The sequence below is a fragment of the Crotalus tigris genome, unplaced genomic scaffold, assembly GCF_016545835.1.
Source record: "Crotalus tigris isolate CLP2741 ecotype Arizona unplaced genomic scaffold, ASM1654583v1 scf7180000017666.27876245, whole genome shotgun sequence".
Classification (NCBI taxonomy): domain Eukaryota; kingdom Metazoa; phylum Chordata; class Lepidosauria; order Squamata; family Viperidae; genus Crotalus; species Crotalus tigris.
The window spans coordinates 3,771,133-3,798,861 of NW_024096551.1; the positions used below are offsets into that span (position 1 = coordinate 3,771,133).

Sequence of the window (27,729 nt, forward strand, 5' to 3'; positions counted from 1 at the left end):
AAGGGACCATCTTTAGTGTCCTGGATATAAAGGCAAAGAGGGAGAGATGTACTTTCAGATTTGTAAGAGTCTGATAATGAAACCTTGCAATAAAGTTAGAGCTAGTACTTCTATGTATGCTTCTTGTCTGCACTCTCTTGGAAGACATACACATAGTATTGCCCCTCTGTTTCCACATCCAATATCTTATTTTGAAACTAGAGGGAGCATAATATGTATAATTAAAAATTTATGCAACTCAAAGTTAGTAGAAAGTTTATTTTAAAAAAAAATAACCTAAATAACCTAATAACCCAAAAGTAAGAATAATTTCTGAGACCAGTAATCACACTGAAACAGACACTTCCTAGCATGCTGTTCTTAAGTCTGCTGTACATATAAGGAAAAAGAAAGTAAGAACACAATAGTGTTGAGGGCCATTAGTGTTATGTCCCGAGCCTTGCAAACGGCTCGGGCGTTTGCAGGCAGTCCCGGGCAGGTGCAAAGCTGCCCGGGACCAGACAGGCTGTCGCCAGCGCCGTGCGCATGCGCGGGTGCTGGCGCGGGAAAAGTATTTACCCGGGAGTTGCCTATATAAGAGGCTGTGAGGCGTTTGGGCTGAGCTGAAGCCATCTTCCTGTAAGCTGAACGCTGAATAAAAGAACCTGAGAACTCCAGCTGTTTCTCGTGTCTGTTTTCCCGCCAAGGACGCAACAATTAGAATCTTCCATCTCTGCAAAAGAGCAGCAGCAATGAAAATGGATTACCCTTTGTTCTTTAATTCCTTTGGCACCTTTGTTTCCAGGATTGCCTGGATCACCAATTTCTCCCTATAAAAGAAAGCAGAAGCAGAAATTGCAACTGGGGAACCAGTATGAAATGATGTGAGAGTTTCAGATGTAGTGTTTGTGTGTGTGTGTTTGTCAAAATGAAGCTGTAAAAGATCCCCCTGCAGATATTTAACCTGCAATCCTAGAGTTCCATAACCCCCACTTCCCTTTAAAAAAAATAATAATTTGGATACAGTCAATTGTTGTTGTTTTTTAATGTTACTAAGAGGTGAGAACAGAGAGAATAAAAATGGAGAACTAGTCCCAACCCAAAATTTAAAACTTCACTATCACAACATTCACTCTTGCACACCTGTCGTCCAGAGTTTCCAGGATATCCAGTCAATCCCTGATATTAGTAAAACAAAAATACAGTGTTGGTTTTCAAACTGCTTATTCATAATTTTTAAAAAAAATCAGTGAACATTCTTCTTTTTAATTACTCTTTAATTAAATACATGTGTGGCACCAATATTGTTTTACTCAACAGCCATCTTGGAAAGCCAAATCCATAACTGAAATAGCTTATATCTTTTAATTGATTCAACAGTTGTCTATCACAAATCTTAATGTCCCCAATAGGTTTTTCTATAACACATCTGGTTTAAAACTTATTGCAAGCCATGTATCCAGGACAAAGGAAGTGACAGAATACAGTTACCTACTTAAAGTTGCTTATTTGCTAACATACTAAAGAATTATTCAGATTTCCTCTTCCATACAATGTTAACCACAAAAAGAAAAATAACAGTAGTTTCTGCACAAAACAAATGGAACCGAATCATGGCTTAACCAATGTTTACATAAAATTTCATAGAAAATATTGCCCAAATAGGTCTCCGGCAATTAAGATGCTGGATATAAATATTTCTGTGCAATTCTTTAGATGTTAGCATAACAACAGCTCTGGGAATTAAGGTAAAAAAGGACACAGCGAATCTGTTCTGATACAAGAACCATTAAAAAACAAACCATAAAACAGTTAGCTAGTCTTCTTCTGAAGCAATAGTTTATGTAAAGACCATAGACTCTATCCATCTTTTTAAAGCATTTTTTCAGTCTTTCAAGAAGAAGGAATTTCTAATGAAAGAATCTTTTTATATTTCCTGATGTATAAATTGGATGGTCAATGTAATGCTGTCTATGTTGTAGGAAAGATTGGTTTAGTTTCTTCCAAACACAATCTATCTTTTCTTTCAATTACAATGCCATAAGAACTTAGAACTGTTGATATTTCCTCCCCACCTATTTTATGGTATGCTAAAATTCTTTGCTTTTGACACAGAAAACCCTGATGATCAAAACAGTAGCTTATTCTAATAAAAGTTGGATAAAATTAGCGTTTTAATGTTAATTTGGAATGGGACTGATTTCCATGACTACTTCAGCCAAAATATATAGAATTTTTAATGTAGTCCTCCACTGATGAACTGAACTTTATTGCTTTCTCTTGCCTGCCATGGAGTGGTTTGGATGCATAGATCTGTACTTTCCATAGTTGATTGTGGGTTTTGCAAGCATGGAATGAAACCTATGTTTGCAGCAAATGAAAACAACCATTTTCTACTTACACAAAAACTAATGTAATATATTAATTACTTATTTTTGAAAAATTAGATCCCCATAATCCACTCAAAACACAATCACTAGAAACTTTTAAGCAAGTCATAAAAGCAGAAAGGCTTTTAGTAGGTACCATAAGAAGTATTCTCAAATAGTTGGAGTCTAAATGTTTATATTATCACTAGTTTATGTTTATTTGTCCAAAAAGACTAAAGCATAATTCTTACCTTTGTGCCTTTTCTTCCTATAAGGCCATAGCCATTACTACCATCAATGCCCTATAAAATATGGGAAAAAAATAAATGGATAATTAATGTTAATATATTCTATTAGGGCAAGCCTAACATTAGCCAGTGAGAGCTAGTTTGGTGTAGTAGTTAAGACATCAAGCTCAAAACCTGGAAACCCTGAGTTTTAGTCTTGGCCAGTAACTTTCTCTCAGGCAAACTACTTTTGAAAACCTTGCCAAGAAAACTGCAGGGACTTGCCCAGGCAATCTCTGAGAATTGGACAGGAGATAATATTTTTAATCAGCTAATTCTGGGTGAAAAGAAAAGAAAGGGAGTTAATTTTTTTTCCATTTATTACTTTGTTTATGACATAGAGATCTTTTTGAATGTTTTGCCTGGATACCAAAATAGCTTAATAAATCTAAAATAACATATATGTTACACAGAGAGGTTCTGCTTCATCTCAAGCAGCCAAATGCACTGGATCAGCACACCATGTGTTGGGAAGCTCCTAGCTAGGCAAGGAGGAAGGATCAAGCAGGGAACTAGCCTTAAGTTCTTGCTCAGCTGCAAGAAGCATAAGTTGACCATCACCATCCCAAACTCCATGGAACCTTAACTGATTATTCTCAAGGGAAGGCAAACAATCTACAGAGAATCTTGTAATATAGATAAAACACAAAAAAGGTGTTGACTTAGACCTTTCTTATATAGATCTGGTTGTTTTTGACTGACACTATATGACCTTGGAGCACTAACATTTCAAGAAGGATGTGGGACCAAAAGTGTACTGATTGTAATAGCAAGATACAATATATAACAAATATTTTAGATAAAGCAACTGAAACTATGAAAAGTCTGAAAACACCACAAGTTCTCTCCTTGCCTTGGGGACAAATTGTTTGTTCCAATACAGGTAGTCCTAGTTCAGTTAATATCTTGTTTAGTTATCATTTGCAGTTACAATAGTAATGAACAGTAACTTTATGATCAATCCCACATTTATAACCTCTGCAGGTTTCTAAAGCAAAGGAAAGTAAGATCAAAAGCATAGTTGTAGTTTCACTTAGCAACCACTTTATATAAATTGGTTCCAATTGTGCTCACTAAATGAGGACTGCCTACATTTAGAAAGCTACACTGCCACAACCACATGCTATCATCACCAATTCTTCATAGGCGTTAAGGATAATATAAAGGAGAACAATAATCTATCTGAAACTGGAATTCTGAAAGTTACATTGATGCACTCATTTGCTTCAGTCCTGAATTTTTATACTGTTAGTTTTCAGTTGGGAATTATAAATTATAATCAACATTTAAAGAGTTTAACTTAAACGTCTTACCAAAAATCAAACATATCCCAACTCCAGTGACCAGTTCCTCTTTCTCAATCTTGAGCTTTTGCATCAAGTTAAAAAAAACAACATTTGTTGTGAACTTGAGGAGTGCTTTAAAAATAAGATCATTTCATAAAAATAATTTAGAAGACAACTGTATGTGTTGCTCGGATGACCACATATAAAAGACCAAAAAAGTCAAGATGGCAGCCATAGCCATATGATTAAAACTGTGTCCTTTTTTATTGCCATCACAATGCACTTAAAAAGAGGCACAAATTCAGTTGCATGATGGTGGCTACCATCTTCATTTTTTTGATCCTGCTGTTGATATTCTTTAATGCTGCTGTTTTCCTTGAATGAAACAAATTTTCTTAATACTAAGATGAAACTCTTCCAAACAATAGAAACATCATGAACTTGAAACAAATAAACCAGCAAAAAAAAAAGAGGAATTCAGAAGCAATCAGGTAAAACTCACAGGAAAACCTCTTGTTCCAGGTAGCCCCATTTGCCCTTTTTCTCCAGGATCGCCTTGTTCACCCTTTCATGGAATGAAAGAGATATTAGGCACTCAGCCACATAAATTACTGCTACCAATCCAATTGCAGTTTTCTTGCTCCCACCGAAAAAAGAAACATGGGTCTAACTATACCTCTTCACACTCCAAGGAGGGTTTAGTGTAACAAAATGACAAAACCATATAAAACATGGTCCTTCTCCTAGAAAGCTAGATGCCAAGGAAGGAGGATTCACCATTCTGTCTAGGAAGGTATGAGTTAGGGTAACTGCTGAAAAATCTCTGCACAAAAAATTTAAGTAGAACAGTGTTATATTAATACTGCCCAGCATTGTGCCACAAAAATGCCGCTCTTGGGGGAAGAGAACATATTCCCATGAGAAATCAGCAAGATTTCTGATTGGAAGTTAACATAAAAGACAAGAATCCCTGTACAAAATGCTAACTTTTTGCGCCAGTAAGATTGGACACGGAAGTCAACATTTACTATCTTGGATTTACAAGTCAGCCACCATTTTGAAGTTAAAAAGTTTGCTGCAGCTTTTTCCAAAAGAAAAGTTCAGTGAACCCAACCAAAGTCTCTCTGATGAGTTAGATTTGAAATTAGATGGTTCTCATCTAACATATAATAATTGGGATGTTGGTGAATATAGTGATGTATATTGGAGTATGTTTGAGACAGACCGAAGTTAAAGCTCAGACTTCTCCACTCAACCTATATCATAAATATTCTTATTATGGAAATTATTAAAAAGAGGGTTTTATGTATGCTATCTTGACCTCCTGAAGGTAATGTGAGCTGTAAATCAAATAAAGAAAGAAATAACCATTACTAGGTAAGTGGATATACAGTTAAATAGTCAAAACTGATTAAGGGATTCTATGATAAATATACAATTTCTAAAGCTCTTTCTTCATTTCTTCATAACATTTTGCTAATCTTGAGAAACTCTACCTTCCTCATATTTATTTAATATAGTTTTTAGCATAGTTTCCACCTTTCTCTTTTTCCATGAATATTTTTGCAATGCTTATGAAATTCTACCTTCCTTATATTTCTTTAATAGAGTTTTTATCCCACATTTCCACTCAAATCATGGATTACTGCAAGTGAGTTCCAGAAAATAAAATGTAAACAATAAAATGTTTTTTAAAAAAAATTAAGAAAAATGCTAATGGACAAAAGGAACAGGTCCAAGAACAGCGAAACTAAAATCAGGCCAAAGACTTCTGACATCCAATCCACACTTGACAGAATATGGATTTAAAAAAAATACATAGATATCTTGGAGTAAAAAGTTCTACACATACTGAGTACTCAGACCAGTAGTTCTTTCCCCATATCCCTACCAGCTGCATTTTATAGTAGATGGGCCAAACGTATGCCAAGAAATTATCACTGCTGTTCTCATTAGGCAGGCAAGAGACTACCCAGGACCTGAATATTTAGGACTTTAAAGGAGAGAACCAACTCTTCCAGATAAATCCAGCAGACAATATGCAGGTAATCCTCACTTAACAGCTGCCTTGCTTAGCAACTATTAAAAGTTACAGTGGTACTGAAAAAGTAATTTTATGACTGGTCCTCGCACTTATGACTATTACAGCATCTCTGCAGACATATGAGTGAGATTTGAGGGCTTCAGAAATGGCAGATATTATACCCATTATAGCATCCTCAGTCATGTAATCACTATTTGTATGCTTCACAGATGGATTCTGACAAGCAGAGTCAATGGAGAAATCAGAATTAAAATAGCAAATCGGACTTCCGGTGGTTAAAGCGGTGGAGATGGCGGCTACTTTGTAGCCGTCCTCCTGAGAAGGTGTCAGATCCGCGGAGCACAGCGTTTATCAGCTGGCCCGCGGCTCGCAATCCCCTTCCCGGGCGAAGGGAAGGGGTAGAGATCGCATGAATAGAGGTAGAACCTCTTAACTCTCCCTGGATTTTTATTTTTAGGGGGGTAGAAAGAGGGTTCCCTCGGAGTTCATTGCCTTCTCCGCCTCTCAGCTGTCTTTGTTTCTTCGGAAACAAAGCGAGACGCCGCTACCATCTCCGTACTTAAAGAAACCGTGAGTAATCTTAAACCGGACAGAACTGTTTAAAGGATTTTATTTATAGTTTAGCTTTATTTTATTTTTTTTAGTTTATTTAGTTTATTTAGTATCTGCTGATTTTTTTTTTATTTTTTTGAGCTTTCTCTTTTTTTTTTGGGCGGAAAAGTGAGAGTGAAAGTAAAATGGCGTTTTGAAAGTTTTTTTTTCCTTTAAAAGACGGATCGGCTGAATTGTTGTTTAATATTGCTTTTTTTTTACTTTTTTTACTTTTTTATTCTTGGGGACTTTTAGATTGATCTTATCTTATTCTATTTTATCTTATTTTTAATTTTTTTTTGGATTACTTATTTTTATTGGTATTTTTAAGAAGAAAGGAAGATAAATTAAAATGGCTTCAAAACGACAACCAGCTACTGCAGCTTCTAAAGTAACTTCTTCTCCTGCTACTTCTACTGTGCAACAACAACTTAAAATAATACCCTCAGTGCAGCAACCTAAATCTACTCCACCTTCACCTCCCCCATCTGGCACATCAGCACAAGACATTAAAGAAATAATGGTAAGTGCTGTCTCACAGTTTAGGGAGGAAATGAAACAACTTTTGGATCAGAATAAATCTGAAACTAAGGAGGAAATGAAGAAAGAGATGAAGGAGCTTTTAGAACAGAATAATGCTATTTTGAGGGATGATATACTTCTAGCTCTATCTGGAATGGCCTCAGTGGTTGTGAAGCTGGACTCCAGAGTAGAGGAAATTGAAGAAACAGTTGAACTTTTGGATTATAAATTTCAAGATATGGAGAAAAAAGTGGAGACTTCACAAGATGATATTCTTATGTTCCAGTATAGACAGATGGAATATGCTTTGAGAATAAGGGGTCTGAAAGAAGATAAAACTCAAGATTTGATGGAAATGGTGATTAATGACTTGGCTGTTATTTTGAATATTGATAAAGAAGAGTTACGTGGGGATGTGGAAAGAATTTATAGAGTTAATTCTTGGATTGCAAAACAGAGGAATTTGCCTAGAGATGTGGTGATATATTTTGCTAAGAAGTCTTTGCGAAATCAGATTCTACAAACTTTTTATAATAAAAGATTTCAGATTGCTGCCCAAGATATTATTATTTTAAAGGAAATTCCACCTAAAATTTTAAGAAGCAGAAAAGATTTTGCTTTTTTAGTAAATGAACTTAAAGCAAGACAAATGCCATTTAGATGGGAGATTCCGATGGGCATTGTTTTGAGCCATGCGGGGACACGTTATAGACTTAATACAGTTGCTAAAGCTAAGGAATTTTATAAAACGGTCCTGGGAGCAGGCTCTCCTTTGCCCATGATGCATAAAGTCTTGAGTGACAAAGAGATGGAACAGAAATCTGAAGGTACAGGGATGATGACTGCTGGACAGGTGGTATGGATGTCTCAACCAGAGGTTAAAGAACAGAGAATGACCCGTGCAGCACATAAACGTAAAGAAAAAGAACAACAGAAAAAAGAAAAAGAAAAAGAAATTGAAGAATCTACTCAGCAAATTGCTTCAGTGCCGGTGGGAGGAGCAAGACCCAAAAGCTCTGCTACATATTCATCAGCAGCAGAATTTGAGCGGATCTTCTCCAGGCTGAAGGCCAAGGGAGATGGCAAAGCTCCTGTCCTGGAATGTTAATGGATTAAACATTCCTCAAAAGAGAAAAAAAATTTACCACTATTTGAAACAACACAACAATGATATTATTTGCTTGCAAGAAACTCATATTACAGCTAAAGATCAAAAATATTTAAATAATCCTCGCTTGGGATCTCATTTTGTATCTCCCGCCCCTGGGAAGAAAGGGGGTGTGGTAATCTATGTTAAACAGAATTTATCTGCTACCTTGTTAGAATCAGATCCTTATGGAAGATATGTTATGCTTGAACTTGGTTTATATGGCAAGAAAATTCTTATTGTGGGGTTGTATGCACCAAACCAGCAACAGGAGCAATTTTATAGGTTACTACATCAGAAAATAACTTTGTTGGACTATAGATCCGTGATTTTAATGGGAGACTGGAATGGTGTCTTAGATATACAAATGGACAAAAAAGGCTCTTCTACCTTTTTTAAACAGGCTAAATTACCTAAAGCCTTTTTTGACATGAAAGAAGATTGGGAATTGAGAGACTATTGGCGTGAACGTAATCAAGAAGAAAAGGATTTTACGTTTTTCTCAGATAGACACCAATCTTTCTCAAGAATTGATTTCTTTTTGATCACAACAGATTTATACAACAGGGTGAAGAATGTAAAAATTTTTCCTAGGACATTGTCCGATCATAGTCCAGTTTGGATGGAACTGTTTGTAGAGAAGGAAGATAGGAGATCCTGGAGGGTGAATGAGAATTTATTTAAACAAGAAAAAAATGTTCATAAATTAAAGGAATGTTTAAAGGAATATTTTACTTTAAATATGAACAAGGGAACATCAATGTCAATGGTCTGGGATGCAAGTAAAGCTTTTATGCGTGGTATTTTGATAAAAATGAATAATTTGCATAGACAGAAACAGATTCAGAAACGGAAAGACTTGGAAGAGGAGATTAAATTAAAAGAGAAACTTTTAATTTCAAATCCCTTAGATGAAAAGATTAAAGGAGCTTTAAAATTGTTAAAAACACAATTTAACATGCTGATGGCTGATCAAGCTGCAACTAATTTGCTATTTATGAAACAAAATACATTTTGTAATGCTAATAAACCAGGGAGATGGTTGGCTTATCAGTTAAGAAAAAAACAGAAACAGAGGAATATAGATAAAATAAATTATAATGGTAAATTGGTTTATCAGAAAGAATTGATTAAGAAATCTTTTTTAGAATACTATCAAAAATTATATAAGGGTACCAATATTCAAATTACAGATATAAATAATTATTTAGGCAAAGTCAACTTTCCTAAATTAACAGAAGATCAGGAAAAAAAGATTAACGGTTTAATTACTAAGGAAGAAATTGTTACAGCTATTAAACAATTGAAATTGGGCAAAGCGCCGGGTACGGATGGGTTGACATCTATTTATTATAAAGCTTTAGTAGAAGAGATGATCCAACCGTTGTGTGAACTGTTTAATAATTTATTACAGGGGTTAGAGATCCCTCCATCCTGGCGTAATGCATTTATATCATTGATTCCAAAAGATAGTCAAGATCTTACTTTGCCTAAAAATTATAGGCCTATATCTCTTTTAAATGTGGATTATAAAAATTTTGCAAAAATTTTAGCTAACAGGCTTATGGGGATCTTGCAGCAGTTTATACATAGGGATCAATCGGGTTTTATAACTGGAAGGTATATGAAGAATAAAGTTAGACAAATTATTAATTTATTAGAGTATTTAGAAAAGAATAACCAAGTCTCTGCAGGCTTGATATTTTTGGATGCTGAAAAAGCCTTTGATCAAGTGAATTGGCAGTTTATGTTGTGTTTAATCAAGGAGATGAATTTTGGACAAAATATATTACAAGTATTATCCAATATATATCAAAAACAGACTGCTCAAATTATTGTAAATGGGGGTTTGTCAGAGGCTTTTGTAATAGAAAAAGGAACAAGACAGGGATGCCCGTTGTCTCCGTTATTGTTTGTTTTAACACTGGAAATTTTGTTGATTAAAATTCGGGAGTCTCAAGAAATAAAAGGAATAGAAATTAATAAAAAAGAATATAAATTAAGAGCCTTTGCAGATGACTTGGTTGTTACTTTGTCTCAACCTGTTTCTTCGGTGGTGAAATTATTACAATTGATTCAACAATATGGACGTGTTTCTGGCTTTAAAATTAATAATAATAAGACCAAAATATTAGCTAAAAACATGACTAATGGTGATAAACAGGCTCTAGTTAACTTAACAGACTTTGAAATTGTTGATAAGGTAAAATATTTGGGGGTTACATTATCTGCTTCTAATGTAAAATTGTATAAAAATAATTATGAAAAGCTGTGGATGGAGGTACAGAAGGATTTAAAAAACTGGAATAATTTACAGTTATCCCTTATGGGCAGAATTGCAGTTATTAAAATGAATGTCCTGCCAAAGTTTATTTTTTTGTTCCAAATGTTACCTATCTTAAAGAACGAACGTAATTTAGATGAATGGCAAAAAGGTATTAATAAATTTGTTTGGGCAGGGAAAAAACCAAGGGTGAAACTTAAAATAATGCAAGATTTTCGTGAGAGAGGTGGACTCAAGGTACCAAATATGAAATTGTATTATGATGCTGTAGTATTGACATTGATTAGCGATTGGGTGAATTTAACAAATACAGAAATACTTCATTTGGAAGGCTGGGACCTATTTTTGGATGGCATGCCTATTTAATATTTAATAAAAAAGTGGATTGGGTTTTTAAGTCTCATATTATAAGAAACTCTTTGCTAAGAGTGTGGAGAAAGTATTATAAAAGTGACTTCAAAATACCATTATGGGCTATACCTCGGCATGCCATAGAAGGTATAAGGAAAGGGGTAAATATGGACAAGGTCTCTTACGTACAGTTACTAAGATGGGATGGCCAAGACTGGCAGTTAAAATCTTTGGAAGAATTAACACATGAAAACTTAACTTATTCATGGTTCCAATATAGACAAATAGTGGATAGATGGAAGATGGATTGTAAAATGGGCTGGCTTAGAGAAGATGGAATTTTTTTAAAACAAGTAAGAGATCAAAGGCCAACCCATATTAAGAGAGTTTATGGGGTTTTAGTGGAATTAGATTCAGAACTTGAACTAGTTAAAGATTGTATGATTAAATGGGCACAGAATATTGGTGAAACGATTTCAATGGATACTTGGGAACTTATTTGGATAAGAAATGTTAAATTCACACAAGCGCAAAATTTAAGAGAGAATTTTTATAAGATGTTTTATAGATGGCACCTTGACCCAAAGAAAATGTCCATTATGTACCCTAATCTACAGCCGAAATGCTGGAGATGTGGATATTTGGATGCTACCTATTACCATATTTGGTGGACGTGTAAGCATATAAAAGCTTTTTGGATTAAGATATGGTGGAATATTCAAAGAATTTTTAAAAGGAGGGTAAAATTTACTCCGCAATTATTTTTACTAGGTATTGTTATTGACTGTGATGCTAAGGAGGTTATATTGATGTTAAATTTGATTACAGCCGCTAGGTTGTTAATAGGACAATATTGGAAGAAGGAATCTTTGCCTACTTTACAAGAATGGTTTCATAAAGTTTCGTATTTGGCAGAAATGGCAAAGATTTCGGCTTTCTTAAAGGAGCAATCTCAAGAAAAATTTTTTGCGGTATGGGAAAAATGGATAAATTTTATACAACATAATTTGGATATGGAAAAATATTATTTAGCCTTTTTATAATTTGTAATGATTGTTTTTTCTTTCTTTCTTTCTTCTTTTTCTTTTTTATATATATACATTTTTAATGTATTATTATTCATATATTTTTTTTTATATATATATATGCTTTATTTTTCGTCTACTTTCTTCTTTCTTCTTTCTCTCTCTCTTTCTCTTTTATTTTTTATTTTTTTTTTTTTAGTATATATTATTCATTTTAAAGTTTATGTTATGTATATTATTTCTATATATATTATTACTGTGATTTTTATTATTATTATAATTATTTTATAAATTGCAAATGTTATTTTAAAATATTTGTTAAATAATCCTATATTCAGTTCTGGGAAGTCGGGGGGGGGGGTGGGGTGGTGGGGAGGGGGGGGTGGATTTTTATTTGTAAAACTTTTGAAAAATTTCAATAAAAAAAAAAAAAAAAAAAAAGAATTAAAATAGCAAATCATAGTCACGTGATGTTTTGTTTAATGACCATGTTGCTTACTGAAGGAGATGCTGATCCCAATTGTGGCTGTTAAGTGAGGACTACTTTGTAGTTCAAACTTGAAAAAATATAGCTCAATACTCGTTCTTATATTGCACCAAGTTCAAAGGAATGTGAATAAATCCCTGTGCTGGACAATTGTTTATACTGCATTAATAATAGAAATGATGTCAGCTGCATTTTATTTAAAAAGAAATGAATTTGTACCTTGTCCCCATATCACTGAAAAATCAGGAGTGCTCACCTTTGGACCCACATGGCCTCTTTTTCCTATAGCACCAGATTCGCCTTTGATTCCTGCATTACCCTCCAATCAGAAGCACATATTGAAAGTTAGTTTTTAAAGAAAATGGAATTCCAGACCTTTATGGCACAGAATTAATGGCATTTTTTTTCAAGTACACAGCTAATGGACCTACTGCCACAGATACCACTGGCAGCCAAAATAGTTTTTGTGTTTTTTCTGTAATCATATCCAAGTTTAAGCAATGTCTGCTAAATCACTATGCAGAGAGACACAGACATCCTACTTGCTCTACAGATGAAACTGAAGTCATTTGTTTCTTTTTTAAAATGCCAATCCATGTCTCATGAAACTATCCAGGCCCACAAGTTATCTTTGGGGGAACTCACTTATCCAAAGGAATGAAACTCCAGGGAGAGAGGGATTTTTTTCCAGAGAAAAAAATGTAATAGAATTGATAAGACTGAAGTTCTAAGGAGAGAAAGATAAAGAAATGATGGTAATAGCTGAATGCACTCTTTCATTAATCAAGATCTTTCTATGTCCCCACACATTTATATGTGCAGCAAACACAATTTAAATTTGAAGTTTGATGAAGGCTTAATTCTCTTGCAATTTATGTGGATTGTGTTATGGTGTCAATATGTGAAATGCATTATTTGTGTCAGTTGATCTGATTTGTAGAATAATATCATTGTGGAGATAATATAGTTTGATTAAATGACATCATTGCAATGATATGGAGAATAACAGATGCCCCTGTTTCCCCCGATCAGTTTATTAAAGCAAGATTCACTATACAAGAATGACAAAATTATTATGAATTATTATTCTGTTGCTAAAGGCTTCTGTACTAGAGACAAATTCTTTCTAGATCTAATCATATATATATAACAACAGAGACACACAAAGAGATAAACCACATACACAATATTTAGTTTACCAAAAGTACGGTAATTTCCACTTTACCTGATGGCCAGGTAAACCATGGGGTCCTAGCGGTCCAGGTATTCCTCGTAACCCTAAAACACCCTAGTGAGGTAAAAAGAGAAAAATTAGATTCAATATTAGTGAAAATCCATGGACCTCAACTCCCACGACTTGAAGTTGGGAATTGAAGTCCATACATCTTCACATGAATGAGCCGAGGTGGCGCAGCAGTTAGAGTGCAGTACTGCAGGCCACTTTAGCTGACAGTGTTCAGCAGGTAAGCGGTTCAAATCCCACCGCTCAAGGTTGACTCAGCCTTCCATCCTTCCGGGGTAGGTAAAATGAGGACCCAGATTGTTGGGGCAATGTAAATATATATATACATTGCTTACTGGTGTACACCGCTTAGAGAGTGCTTGCACTTAAAGCGGTATATAAGTCTCATAAATAAATAAATAAATAAACATTGCCAAGATTGAGAAATCATCTCACAGGATTGTTGTAGGGAAAATAGGAGGAGGAAGGTATATTGTATATGTTCATCCCCTGAAGTTATTTGTAAAAAATAATAAAGATGAAGTATACATACATACATACATACATACATACATACATACATACATACATACATACATACTGCTGCACAACATAACTTAAATATTACCGTTTGCCCTCGTAGCCCAGCTTCCCCAGGATAGCCTTGGTTCCCTTCATTTCCTAGTTCACCCTGTCAGGTAAAAAAAATGAAAACATGCATTTGTAAACCCAAATCCACTGATATTACTGTATTCTTGCCAAGTACTGATAGTGCTGCTAACCATAGTAGTCACAATCCCAAAGGGAAGGAGGCAGAACTACATGAGTCTAGATACTTAAGCCACTTACTTGCCTCCATTGCACCTTCCATTTTCACTGGACTGGAAATGCTATGATTTATACAGTACAGTAACCACCATGGCTCGGAATAATGAGAAATGCAGTACAATAGCTCTGGATGGTACCTGGATGGTACCAGGTTGAAAAAAGCTGATGTAAGAAGTTTAATAGAGTATAGGATGCATTTTCTTATTAGCAATTTAGAAAAATATAAAGCCACAATTTTCTGTTTTTGCAAAATTAAAAAATAAAACAAATCTAATTTTGACATCACTCATTTATATATACACATCTAGTTTCTGATATTTCACTTGGACATTTATAGAAAAAAGAGGGAGGGAGGGAGGGAGAGAAGGAAGGAGGGAGGAAAGAAGGAAAGAAAGAAAGAAAGAAAGAAAGAAAGAAAGAAAGAAAGAAAGAAAGAAAGAAAGAAAGAAAGTTTTTCACATGTTGATTCCTATCATTTAAATATCAATCAGCACATGTAGTCAACCTGGCTGCATGTCCTGACTTCTACTTAAGTGATAGGAAAAGTGCCATGGTGCAAAACTGCCATATGTTGAAGCTGAGTCTGACTTAAAAGCTCCTCTAATTTTACAATAACACATTTCGTTTCACCATAATTGACTATGTACGTATGAATGAAAATCATTGAGAATAGCATTCCTTTCTTGATCTAATGTTTACATTCTTCACATTAATATTGTTTTAAAAAATGGAAATCAAACATATTATGTTCAGTTATATCCCATCTGCAACGCACCGGGTACCAGACGCCTTTGAAAATTTGGTTGAAATTTTAGAACAAAGACAATGTGAGCTATTCTAAGAAGTAACTTAAATTTAGCCATCTGAGGCAATATTTAATAAAGAAAGAGTCTAGATATAAATAAAATAAAATCTAGCTATATAAATGATAAAATTTTAATGGAAAGATATTTTCCCATAATGTTTTACTAAAATGAAGAAGAGAAATATTTTAGAAAAATGTCAAAGCCTACAGGGCCCTCTAGGGTTTTATAAGAACATTGCCAGTGAGTAGCTGGATTGAAAGGCAGACAAAAAGGAAATTATACTAAAGTCAACCCAGATCACAAGGTAAAGAAACGTTTGTATGCAAGTTTCCTTTATCCAACTACAATATGCACCTGATGGTCCTCCTGGATTTCAGAGGGAGCTTCACTGATGTTTTGTTACATGATTGGATCAATGGAGCATCTGCAGGTCACTGTCAAGATTGTTCATGATAAAATCATTCAGATTTGCCCTCGCTTAAATTCTAGCAATGAAGGAACAATATTGTGATGTTATCTGGGGTGGTTTAAGTCTATTAGTCCCAAAGATGTGAACACAATTCTAGGAGCTCAGATGCAGCCCCTTGTATTATTGATCCATCTCCCTCCTTGTTTATTAAGTGGAAAATTGGATCCCTAAGTGGTGGCAAATGCTTCTCTTGCTTTGAAAGTGATGAGATTGCAAGAGAAGATAGCTGGATCCAGTCAATATGGACAGTTTTAATCTGGTTTCCAACTATATTTTTCAGGAAGATGGTTGAGAGGATAGTCTATCTCCAGCTCTGGGGACATGGATTATCTTGACCTTTTCAGTTAGGATTCTTCAGTTTACTTTGTATCTTAATTTATTGGGCAAGTCTTTCTCCTTTAGCCCTATAATTTTAGTGGAGATTTCTATATGTAGCATTGTCTGTTACCACAGAAAATGTAAAATATAACTACAATAAGGGGGAGTGTTGGCTCAATGGTTAAAGACACTGTTGAGTCCTTGAGTCAATGGCGAAAGAAGAGCACACATTCTGTTGATTCTAACAGCTTTTATTCTCATCAGCTCTCTCCAACACAACTCAGAGGCTCGCAGGCCTCTCTGCCTCCTTTAATAGAATCCCTGGGCAAAAAGGTAACAAACTGGCATGCTTCCGCGCCTTGCGCATGCACGCAGGCTGGCGCCACTCAGTCTGGTCCCAGGCAGCTTACAACAGCCCGGGACCATTGTAACGTCCCGAGCCTGCTTTTGCAGCTCAGGACACAACACCCCTTCCTCCCAGATGAAACCTAATTAAACTATATTGATAGGTATACACGACCTCAACACAAGCATGGTGTGCTATCCCTATGGAACCTGCACATCTGTTGCAGCTACTTACTAGCCACACTATAGCATGGTACCATGCTATTATTTTGGAATTAAGTGCCCAATACTTGCATTTCCAAGTTCCCCAACAGCAGGCACCCTCTTCACCTCCCTTGCTTTGACAGCAATGTCACAAACTCTTCTAAGTATTTGGGAGATCTTTTAACCCTCTGTGACCTCTCAGATTTTGAGAACTCCCTAAATCATCCTATGCAGAGATTGTAGTGGAGTTGCCCCCTCTTTTAAGCCCTGGTGGTCCCCGTGAACTGGGTTCTGTTGCCTGGTCTGCTTGCTTGCCCACCGGGCTCGTCAGACCAGGACTTTGCTCCCCACTGTACCTGGTTGATCTGCCTAACTGTAGGCTCTCGGGCCCCACTATGTTCCCGCCAGTATTTGGCACTTCTGTGGTACTTCCAAGCCCACAATGGACCTATCAAGGAAACGCATCCCTTCACTCCCAAGCCCCATAATGGGATTGTCTGGGTTTCTGCAGTGCCCCAGTACTCGGTTGCCCCCCATTCTATGCCGGAGGTACCGGAATCAGGATTTGCCTCTCTGACTACCTCCCTATGTGCAGACTTCCTTTTGGAAGCAGTAGCAGCATTGGGCCAGCTTATTTGTTTGTATGCCATTTCTCTTGTGTTATTTGGGTTGTTTGGATGCTCCCGGTTATTCTCCCAGCTTGGAGTGCTGTATTGGGGTTGTGAATAATGAGTATGCCCCCTGGGTGATTCCCTGGCTAGAGTAAGTACTGGTGCCTGTATTGTTTCTTGTTCCCCTGAATTCCTGTTAGGGACACTTGCGGAACCTTGGGATAGGCCTTCCTCCGCCTCTCCGTTTGGCCCCGATTGCTGCCAACACCCTTCCTTTTGCCCACAGTGGTCCCCCTCCCCCCGAATAAAACCCAGGAGTTGCAGAGGGAGAGTCCAGTCTCGTACACAGTTGATCGATATGCCGCCGAAGGACACGACTGTCGTCCAGGGAAACCTCGTAGGACAATGGACCAGTGACCTTGCATACTACCGCCGGAACCCACAGGTGACCGGGCCCATACCGGGGCACCCACTTGCAGACACCTTGGTGCCCTTGGTTGGGTGATCTGAGGAGCCACCCTGTCCGGATGCATCCTGTCAAGTTTGGTGATCAGTCTGCACCCCCAGCGAAGTTCTGCCGGGCTCTTCCCAGTGGAAGTGGAAGGTGTGGTGCAGTAATCAAGAAGAAAGTCTGCCAACCTGTGGTGCCAGCCCCCATAGGTCAGTTTCTTTAGAGCATCCTTGGTAATGTGAATCATCCGTTCAGCCATACCGTTGGTGGAAGGGTGGAATAGTGCAGAAGTTGCATGACGAATCATGTTGGCCTGCAAGAAAGCCTGAAACTCGGAAGAAGTGAATTGAGGACCATTGTCAGAAACCAGAACATCTGGAAGGCCATGTGCAGCAAAAATCCCTCTCAGTACTTGAATGGTCTTGGCAGCAGTAGTGGAAGAGACAGGAACAACCTCAAGCCACTTTGAATGGCTGTCAACAAGGACCAAGAAGAATTGTCCCTGAAAGGGTCCAGTGTAATCTACATGCACCCTAGACCAAGGTGACTGTATCTCCTCCCATCTATGCAGAGGAGCCTGAGGCATTTCAGGGCGTGAATGCTGGCACAAATGGCATCCATGCACTTGGGCCTCTATTTCCCTGTCTAATCCTGGCCACCATAAATGACTGCACGCAAGCGCTTTCATCCTGACAATGCCAGGATGACCCTCATGGAGGGAAGCTAAGACTCTAGGTCTCAATGAGGTAGGAATAACTACTCTGCTGCCCCACAATAGGCAACCCTGAAAAACAGATAACTCATGCTTCTTGAGCCAGAAACTCTGGAACTCAGTACCTGGACAACTCTCAGGCCATCCAGACAAAACCCATGACAGCACACGAGTAAGCGTGAGATCTGTGGCTGATTCAGCAGCCACATCCCTGGCATTTAGGGGAGACTCAGGCAACGCCTGAATGGAGAGAATATTGATGGCAGGGGCAGGGGCAGCCTCTACCATTTGCAGAGGTAATCTACTTAGGCCATCAGTGTGGCCCATTTCCTTGCCAGGTTTGTGAATCAATGAAAAACCATAGGCTGACAAAAAGACAGACCATCTCAGCATTCTAGAAGAGATGATATGGGGAGTTTGTTTGTTAGTGGTAAACAACCCCAACAGAGGCTTATGGTCAGTATAGACCGTGAAATGTCTGCCATATAGAAAATCATGGAATTTTTAAATTCCAGCGACAATGGCCAAGGCTTCTCTATCTATCTGAGCGTAGTTTCGCTCAGCAGAGGACAAAGTTCTGGACTAATATGCAACAGGAACCTGAGTTCCATCAGCTCTTAAGTGGCTAAGTACAGCCCCTACCCCATAAGGGGAATCATCACAAGCAATGCAGACAGGAAGGGTTTCATTAAAATGTGCAAGCACATCATTTGATATAAGTAAGGCCTTGACCTCACTGAAACTTTTTTCATGTACTTGGGACCACTGCCACACTGCCTGCTTGTCTAAAAGCCTATGAAGTGGTTCTGCTACATTAGCCTTGTTAGGTAGGAAAGCATTGTAAAAATTCAAGAGGCCTAGGAATGCTTGTAACTCAGCTTTAGACTTAGGCCTAGGAGCCTGCTATATGGCTTTTAATTTAGACTCAGCAGGGTGAATACCCCTGGCATCTATTCTGAATCCCAGGAAATCTATAGAAGAAACTACTATCTTGCATTTGTCTTTTTTAAGTTTTAGGCCTGTTTTTCTGAAGTGAAGCAAAACAGCCCTCAGCCTCTCAACTAAATTCTGAGTGGATTCTCCAGCAATAAGGACATCATCAAAATAGGGGCAAACCCCAGGGTGTTTTCCATACTCCAAATTGTAGTCTCTTAACTTTGAATGCCCCCCTATGAGTTACAATAGTCTGTGCTTCAGCAGCAGCTTCATCAACAGGTAACTGTTGATAAGCCTGTGCCAGATCTAACTTTGCAAAAACACGCCCCCCTTTGAGGGAAGCCAAAATATGGCTGACTACAGGTACAGGATACGCATGCTGTTGCAATGCCTTGTTTAGTGTGCATTTGTAGCATGCACAGATGCGAATGTCCCTTGAGAGGCGTAACTATGTGGGTTTCCCATGGACTTGAATCAACAGGTTCTAAAATACCTTGCTGAATCAATTTATCCAGTTCAGCATCAATTTTCCCTTTAAGAGCAAAGGGTACTCTTCTTGCTTTCACCCTAATGGGAGTGACAGTGGGGTCAAGTTTCAAAGAAACTGGGGGGCCTTTGTAAGCTCCAAGCTGGGGACTGAAGACATCTGCAAACTCTTTGCAGACCTCTGCTAGGCCTAACGTTTGCAAATTGTATAGCCCTGTAACTTGGATTCCCAAGGCCTCAAACCAATCGAGTCCAATAAGACTCGTTTGTTCACCCCAAACTACCAATACATCTAATGGACCTTCAAAATCCTTGTACTGTACTGTAAGGGTGGCCTCCTCCTTTACACACACCTTGGAATTTTGAAACTCTGTTAAGATTATATTGGATGGCCTCAGTTTGGCCTGGATCCCGCTGCTATTGCAAATCTTCCTGAAAGTGTGGATAGAAATGATTGAAAGAGCAGACCCAATGTCCAGCTCCATAACCAATGGAACTCCTTGCAACCTCACCTTAAGTGACAGTTTCTTTTTAAGTGGCCTGTGTGTGCCTGTTCTATAAATACTTCTGCGTGATGCACAGAAACCCACCCTGTTTTGGCTGGGGACCCTGGTACCTTTCAGGCGCAATTCTTCTCGAGGTTGTGCCTTCTGATGGCCCAGACAAACAGATGCTATGTGGCCTTGCCTGCCACATGCTCTACAGATTGCAGAATGGAACCTGCAGTCGGTCCTCTTGTGGCGACCTCCACACCTGAAGCACTTGGACACAGCAGGAGTCTTTTCTTTGCCTTCCTTCTGTTTCCTTTCTTTGGATGGGTAGAGATGATCCACCTCATCTTCAGGATCTTCCTCTGAGCTCTCTTGAACTCCCTCATGGTGCACGGAAACTGCTTCTGGGTTGTTCCTGATAGGCCTCATATTCTTGACCGCCCCACCTGCTGCCTCCTCTGCAGTGACCTCTCTCAAGGCATCTTAGAAGGAAATATCTTCTTTTGCAAAGAGTCTCTGTTGCAAGTCTCTGTTCCTTAGCCCGCATACAAAACGGCCTCTCAGCCTTTCTTCTAAATCTTTAAAGTCACAGGGCTTAGCTGCTCTTCTCAAGGCTGCAATGTATTCTTTGGCTGATTCACCAGCTCTTTGATCCCTCTATTCAAACGTGTGTCTCCACGCAATCACAGACAACTTGGGCTGGAAATGTTCTTTCAATAACTTCTTTAAGTCTGTATAAGTAACAGACTCAAGAGGAGCAGGGGCTGCCAAATTTTCTGCAATTTCAAATGCATCTTGACCACAGACACACAGAAAAGTAGCGGCCTTCAAGCCATCTTCTCTAACTTGATTCACTCTAAAGTAATTTTCTACTCTAGCAACATACGACTCCCATCTTTCTGGTGAGTAACGTCGAATTCAGACAATCTCCCTATCTTCGCCATCCTTGCTTCTTATTCTAGGAAGGGGTCTATCAGCCAGCTTACCTCCAGCGACACTGTACTGGCAAGCCAGATGGTGAATTTAACGCCGTCTTCCTCTCTCCAGGACTCTTGGGTAAGCCTTACAAGTCTTCTTTCTTTATCTTGTAAGCCATCCCACCTTCGTCGCCAATGTTGAGTCCTCGAGTCAATGGCAAAAGAAGAGCACACATTCTGTTGATTCTAAAAGCTTTTATTCTCATCAGCTCTCTCCGACACAACTCAGAGGCTCGCAGGCCTCTCTGCTTCCTTTAATAGAATCCCCGGGCAAAAAGGTAACAAACTGGTGCGCTTCCACGCCTTGCGCATGCATGCAGGCTGGTGCCACTCAGTCTGGTCCTGGGCAGCTTGCAACAGCCCGGGACCATTGCAATGTCCCGAGCCTGCTTTTGCAGGCTCAGGACACAAAAGACACTGAGTTTGTCAGCTGGAAAGTTGACAACCTGAGTTCAAGACCCAAGCATTGCACAAAGGAGTAAGCTCCCATTCCTGCCCTAGCAACTGCCCATCTAGCAATTCAAAAGCATGAAAGTAGATAAATAGGTACCACTTCAGTGGGAAGGTAAGAGTGTTCCATGTGTCTCCACATATATTCATGCTGGCCACATGACCACGCTAATATCTTTGTACAATGCTGGCTTCCTTGGCTAAGAAATGGAGATGAGCACCCCTCCCTGGAGCTGGAAAAGACTGAACAGACTATAAATACAGTAAATAAATAAATGTCTGAAAATGCAACACATATAGCTAAATAATGGGATGGAAAATGCCATTAAATTTCACTATTTGAAGTATGAAGTATTTGGCATTTTTAATAGTGAGAAAACATTCAGCCAAATGAAATACTGTCTAGTAAAATAAATTAATTAAAATACAGAACAAACTCAAGGAAGGAACTTTGTAAGGGCAGGAGAACAACTGGCAAAATACAGACATGAAAGTAAAGTAGGAGTTAAGCTTTGTAATCAAGTAATTAAAAAATATTATTAAGAAAAAAAATTATTAAAAAGAATGCCTAAATTAAGATCATGATTTTTTTAAAGTTTAATTATTAGCACTTCAAGATTTGATCATTTTAATGATAAGAAAGTCAACAGCTTTTCCGAGAACAATTAGAAATATCATTAATTTTTAAGAATGTCAGTTTTCATTTAAATAGTTAATTTCCCCATATCAGGATTGAGTCAGCACTGGAATAAGTCTGTAAAAGCACTGATTAGTATTCATGAATTCAATGTTAAATAAGAGAGAGAAGAAAACTCAGACTATTTTCAGTAAAGCAGTAATATGTGAATGCAATGGTTACTAACCATTAAACCAGGAGGACCTCTTTGCCCAACAAGACCCTAAAAGAAGAGGGAAGAAAAAGTAGTTATAGCACCTGATACTGAAGCGAGTTATAAAAGTACAGGAAATCTTGATTTACAACCACAGTTGGGACTGGAACTTCTGTTGCTAAGCAAGGCAGTCATTAAGTAAGTTGCATCCAAGTTATGACATTTTTAATTGTGGTAGTTAAGCAAATCAACTTAGATGATAAGTCTATAACCTGGTTGTTAAGTGAATCAGGGTTTCTCCATTGTCAGAAGTTAGCTAGGAAGGTGACAGATAGGAATCATGTGACCAAGGAATGCCGCAACCATTACAAACTGCATGCTGGTTGCCACGTGCCTGAATTTTGATCATATGACCAAGCATTGGCAGGGGGGAGGGGCTTGTTTGATGCAGATAAAAAAGGAGCAAGTCTTTGTCCATGCCATCTTGATATTTTTGACATCTCCTATAGCCCCCTTTGTAACTATAGACCTCTTTCCTTCTTTTTTACAATGATGTACCTGTCTTAGGCTAAAGCGTCTTAAAACTGAAAGAGAAAAATATAATGCGATGATAAAGAGGAAAAGACCAGGCTTGTATATAAAATGTGTTTAATGGACCCGGAGGGGTTCCGAATAGCGCTTGAGGGTTTTCCTGATTCCCTCCTCCACAAACCGGCTGAGTCCTTGGTTGCTGCTTGGAATAAGGCAGCATCAGGGGCTTTAGACCTTGTGGATCCCGGAGGGCACCTTGGTTGACCGAGGAGCTATGAGAGATGAAGCATCAGAAGATACGTCTAGAATGACGCTGGAGGGCTAGTAACTCCGAACCCGACCGGACACTTTTAAGAGCCTATATTAGGACCTATTTAGTGGCGATACGAGCGGCAAAATGTTCGCATTTTTCTGCATTTATCGCGTCTGCAGAATCTCGCCCCGCCGCCCTGTTTAGGGTGACCCATTCCCTACTTAATGTTCAGGAAGCCAGGGAGCCCTTACAGGGTAGGGCGAAAGAATTTGTGCAGTTTCTATCAGACAAAATCGCTCGGATTTGGACAGACCTAGACTCCGATTGGGCAGGGCCTTCTGAGATGACCGGGGCAGGTCTTAGCCCAGTTTTATGGGATGAATTTGAGTCTGTGACCGCTGAGGATGTTGACAGAGCGGTGGAAGCGATGAGTGCCTCCACTTGTTTATTGGACCCGTATCCTTCCTGGTTGGTCTCGGCTGCCAAGGAGGTGACACGAAGCTGGCTCCAGGTGTTGATCAACACTTTGCTGAGGGAGGGATCTTTCCCGCAACCCTTGAAGGAAGCGGTTGTGAGGCCCCTTCTCAAGAAGCCTACCCTGGACCCGGCTGATTTAAATAACTTCTGTCCAGTCTCCAATCTCCCCTTTTTGGGAAGGTTGTAGAGAGAGTGGTGGCACTCCAGCTCCGACGGTCTCTGGATGAAGCGGATTACCTAGACCCTTTTCAATCTGGCTTCAGGCCCAGCTTCAGCACAGAAACTGCTTTGGTTGCGCTGATGGATGATCGCTGGCGGGCCCGAGACAGGGGTTATTCTCTGTCTTGGTGCTACTTGATCTCTCAGCAGCTTTTGATACCATCGATCATGGTATCTTTTTGCGATGACTTGGAGGGGTGGGAGTGGGAGGCACCGTTTTACGGTGGTTCTCCTCCTACCTCTCTGGCTGGTCGCAATCGGTACTGGTGGGGGGGCAGAGGTCAACCCCAAGGCCCCTTGAATGCGGGGTGCCGCAGGGGTCAGTCCTCTCCCCCCTCCTATTTAACATTTATATGAAGCCGCTGGGTGAGATCATCAGACAGCACGGGGTGAGGTTTCATCAGTATGCTGATGATACCCAGTTATATATCTCTTCCCCGAGCTCTCTCAGTGAAGCAGCTGATGTGATGGGCCGTTGCCTTGAAGCCGTAAGGGTCTGGATGGGGGTTAACAGACTCAGGCTCAATCCTGACAAGACCGAGTGGCTTTGGATGTTGCCTCCCAAGGATCATGTTAACTGTCCAGTGTTGACTCTAGCAGGGGAAAATATACCCCCTTCGGAGCAGGTTGGTTGTCCTCCTTGATCCACAGCTGAAATTGGAACATCATTTGACGGCAGTGGCTGGGAAGATCTTTGCACAAGTTCGTCTGTTGCACCAGTTACGACCCTACTTGGACCGGGAGGCTCTCCTTACAGTCACTCATGTCCTTGTCACCTCATGCCTGGACTACTGCAACACGCTGTACGTGGGGCTACCCTTGAAAAGTATTCGGAGACTACAGTTGGTCCAGAGACTACAGTTAAATAGCCGCGCGAGTGATAGCGGGTGTTCCTCGGTACACCCACGTTACACCTATCCTCCGCGAGCTGCACTGGTTGCCTATTGGTCTCTGGGTCCAATTCAAGGTGTTGGTTATTACCTTTAAAGCTCTATATGGCTCAGGGCCAGGCTATTTGCAAGACTGCCTACTATCTCATAGTTCCCTTCATCCGGTTAGATCCCACAGGCTGGGCCTCCTTCAAGTCCCATCGGCCAAGCAGTGCCATTTGGCAGGGGAGGGCTTTCTCTGTGATGGCACCCACGTCTTGGAACCAGCTCCCCCCGGAGATTAGGACCGCTTCCACCCTGTTGGTTTTCCGCAAGCTGCTTAAGACCTGGCTTTTCCGGCAGGCCTGGGGTTTATAAAATCTGACCCCTGGATGAATGTTACTGTATTGTTTGTTAAGTTTTATTGTGTTTTTATTGTTAGCCACCCGGAATCCTTCGGGAGTGGGGCGGTCTATAAATTTTAACAAAATAAATAAATAAATAAATAAAAGGATCAGCCTTCCATCCTTCCGGGGTAAGTAAAATGAGGACCCAGATTGTTGGGGGCAATGTAAATATATATATACATTGCTTACTGGTGTGCACCGCTTAGAGAGTGCTTGCACTTAAAGCGGTATATAAGTCTCATAAATAAATAAATAAATAAATAATAAGGTTAAGAGGCTTTTTCCTATTTGCCTAGGTTTGGTTCCCAAACTGTATGCCACATCATTCAAGGGCATTGCAACAAACTCACAGAGGTGTTGCAGAGTAACACAGCAATGTTTGACATCCATGAGACACTATGTGAATTGCAAGCTGAGGTGCACCATAAAAAAAATTATTGAGATACTAGGGCCCCATAAACTTTTGGCAACTTGTGACTTTACTTTGGTCTATGTTGTATTACCTTTAGCTAATTTTAGAATATTTTAAAGAGAGATTACATTTGAGAAAGGGACGAGATTGTTTCCTTAACCAAAGCTCTAGTGTTTGTTGTGACTATTTATTTTCTTTGCATATAAGTAGTCTTACATTAGCACCACTCTCGCCTGCTTCTCCTGGCTCTCCATCATCCCCTGGTTCTCCCTGCAAAGGACAGCAAGATTATTTAAAATACATTTGTGTTTTAGGTTCCATAATATATTGGTGATGAATTATGACCTGTGATTGAAGCAAGTGTTCACAATATGGCCTGACTTTCTAAGCTTCCTCATTAAAACGGTGAGTGTATGTATGTGTGACTTGCAAACATATTTGCTGCATAAACACATCACATGCATGTATAAATCTGATTCAGTCTGAAAAAGTCAAGTAACAGACACTTGCAAATTCAGTTCATGCTGCCAATGGTATCTTGATTCAGTTTGGCTTCAACTAATTCTGGAAACCTGCCAAAATCCAGAGGAAACAATGAAACATAGTGCGCCTCCAACAATCGGGCCCTAGTTAAGATGCAACATTATGTTTAGAAATAGCTATGCATGCTCTTAATGATTTTTAGATGATTGGATACCTGCTGCCCCATATTTCCTTTTTTACCCGGAGGACCAAGTTCATTGTTGTCAGATCCAAGAAACCCCTGAAAAGAACAAACAAGCTCTTAAGTAGCTTCACAGACTTCTGCTTTTTCTGCAGCTGAAAAAAATGAGTCAGTGTGATAGAAGCTACATTTATCTTAGTATAAAATAGGCTTTCAGTCAAAAGCAACAGAGAAAATCACTGTGGTCGGCAAAGAAATCTTGCAATATAATCTGAATAGCTAGATTCATGACTGAAGGCATAAATACCTTCATGTAAAACGATTTCTATTCCCCTACCCTTTAAAAAAAAACACAGCAACATTCTGAATTATTGAACCAAGTAATTTCTTGTGTTTCCAACAATGGACTGGGAGACATTATTTCTTATAGTATATCTCTGCCAAATTGCATGTATTTATATATGTATATACAAGAAATGACATGCATTAGCTCCTCCTGAATAGAAAGTCTACATAGAGTATTCTTTTGAACTTGAATCTTGGTTGAATCAAGAGGTTTTCAAAGTTTTTATGTACACTTTGGCATTTCTATTGATCCTATGAGGCTTGACAAGTCCTTATTCCTGGTTTGTACCTTGACTCTGATTCTATGTTCAGCTCTTTGCATGAACCACAAAGGAACCTTTTACCAGGTTATGAAAACAGTGACACATCGTAAACTCCTCTCCTTTTATTGATGTGTGCAATGTCATAATGCATGTATAGAAGGGGCAGAACTTGAGCTGAAACACTGCAACATTAGTTCAATTTGTTAAGCAATTGATAACTGTTGCTGGGAAGTTTCAAGGCCTCTTGTATTCCTTATTTGTATTTATTGCTATATGGTTTGTGGTTCTTCAGCATTAAATTAGATTAGAACTGAAAAATTTAGAACACTTTCAGGGCTGCCCAGTGTAAATTAGAATAGATAGTAACCTAGATGAGCAATCTGCCACAAGTTATATAAAACTTCCTTCAATGCTATTTCCAGTTTTTCAATTATGATCAGTTCCAACTTACAGAAACTTCCTACTTAAAGAAAAAACAAAAAACCTTCCAAAGAACTTTTTGGCACCAAAATCAATTTTACAAAGCAGTTACAAAAGTTTTCATGTAAGCATGGAACAGAACAATACAGTAAGTCTGTGCCAAACTTTGTATTATACGGATAATATCATAGCTTTCCTGACAAAAGCATTCAATTATGCAAAAGAAAGAAAGAAAGAAAAGGAAAGGAAGGAAGGAAGGAAGGAAGGAAGGAAGGAAGGAAGGAAGGAAGGAAGGAAGGAAGGAAGGAAGGAAGGAAGGAGCTTTTGAAGTTGCAATGAGATGATTTAGGTAACCAAGACA

At 38.8% G+C, this 27,729-nt stretch overlaps 1 protein-coding gene across 3 annotated transcripts in view; it reads right to left on the reverse strand.

The window, feature by feature from the left end:
- LOC120304996 (collagen alpha-6(VI) chain-like) overlaps window positions 1-27,729 on the reverse strand; it is a 93,595-nt gene that overhangs the window by 14,355 nt on the left and 51,511 nt on the right. For all 3 annotated transcript variants that reach the window (XM_039336240.1, XM_039336238.1, XM_039336239.1), the window contains 10 exons: window positions 26,374-26,439; window positions 25,893-25,946; window positions 22,542-22,577; window positions 14,223-14,285; window positions 13,598-13,660; window positions 12,629-12,691; window positions 4,424-4,486; window positions 2,600-2,650; window positions 1,123-1,158; window positions 747-809 (listed from right to left, as the gene is read on the reverse strand). In XM_039336240.1, coding sequence (XP_039192174.1) covers window positions 747-809; window positions 1,123-1,158; window positions 2,600-2,650; window positions 4,424-4,486; window positions 12,629-12,691; window positions 13,598-13,660; window positions 14,223-14,285; window positions 22,542-22,577; window positions 25,893-25,946; window positions 26,374-26,439 — 558 coding nt within the window. The remainder of the gene's footprint in view (window positions 1-746; window positions 810-1,122; window positions 1,159-2,599; window positions 2,651-4,423; window positions 4,487-12,628; window positions 12,692-13,597; window positions 13,661-14,222; window positions 14,286-22,541; window positions 22,578-25,892; window positions 25,947-26,373; window positions 26,440-27,729) is intronic.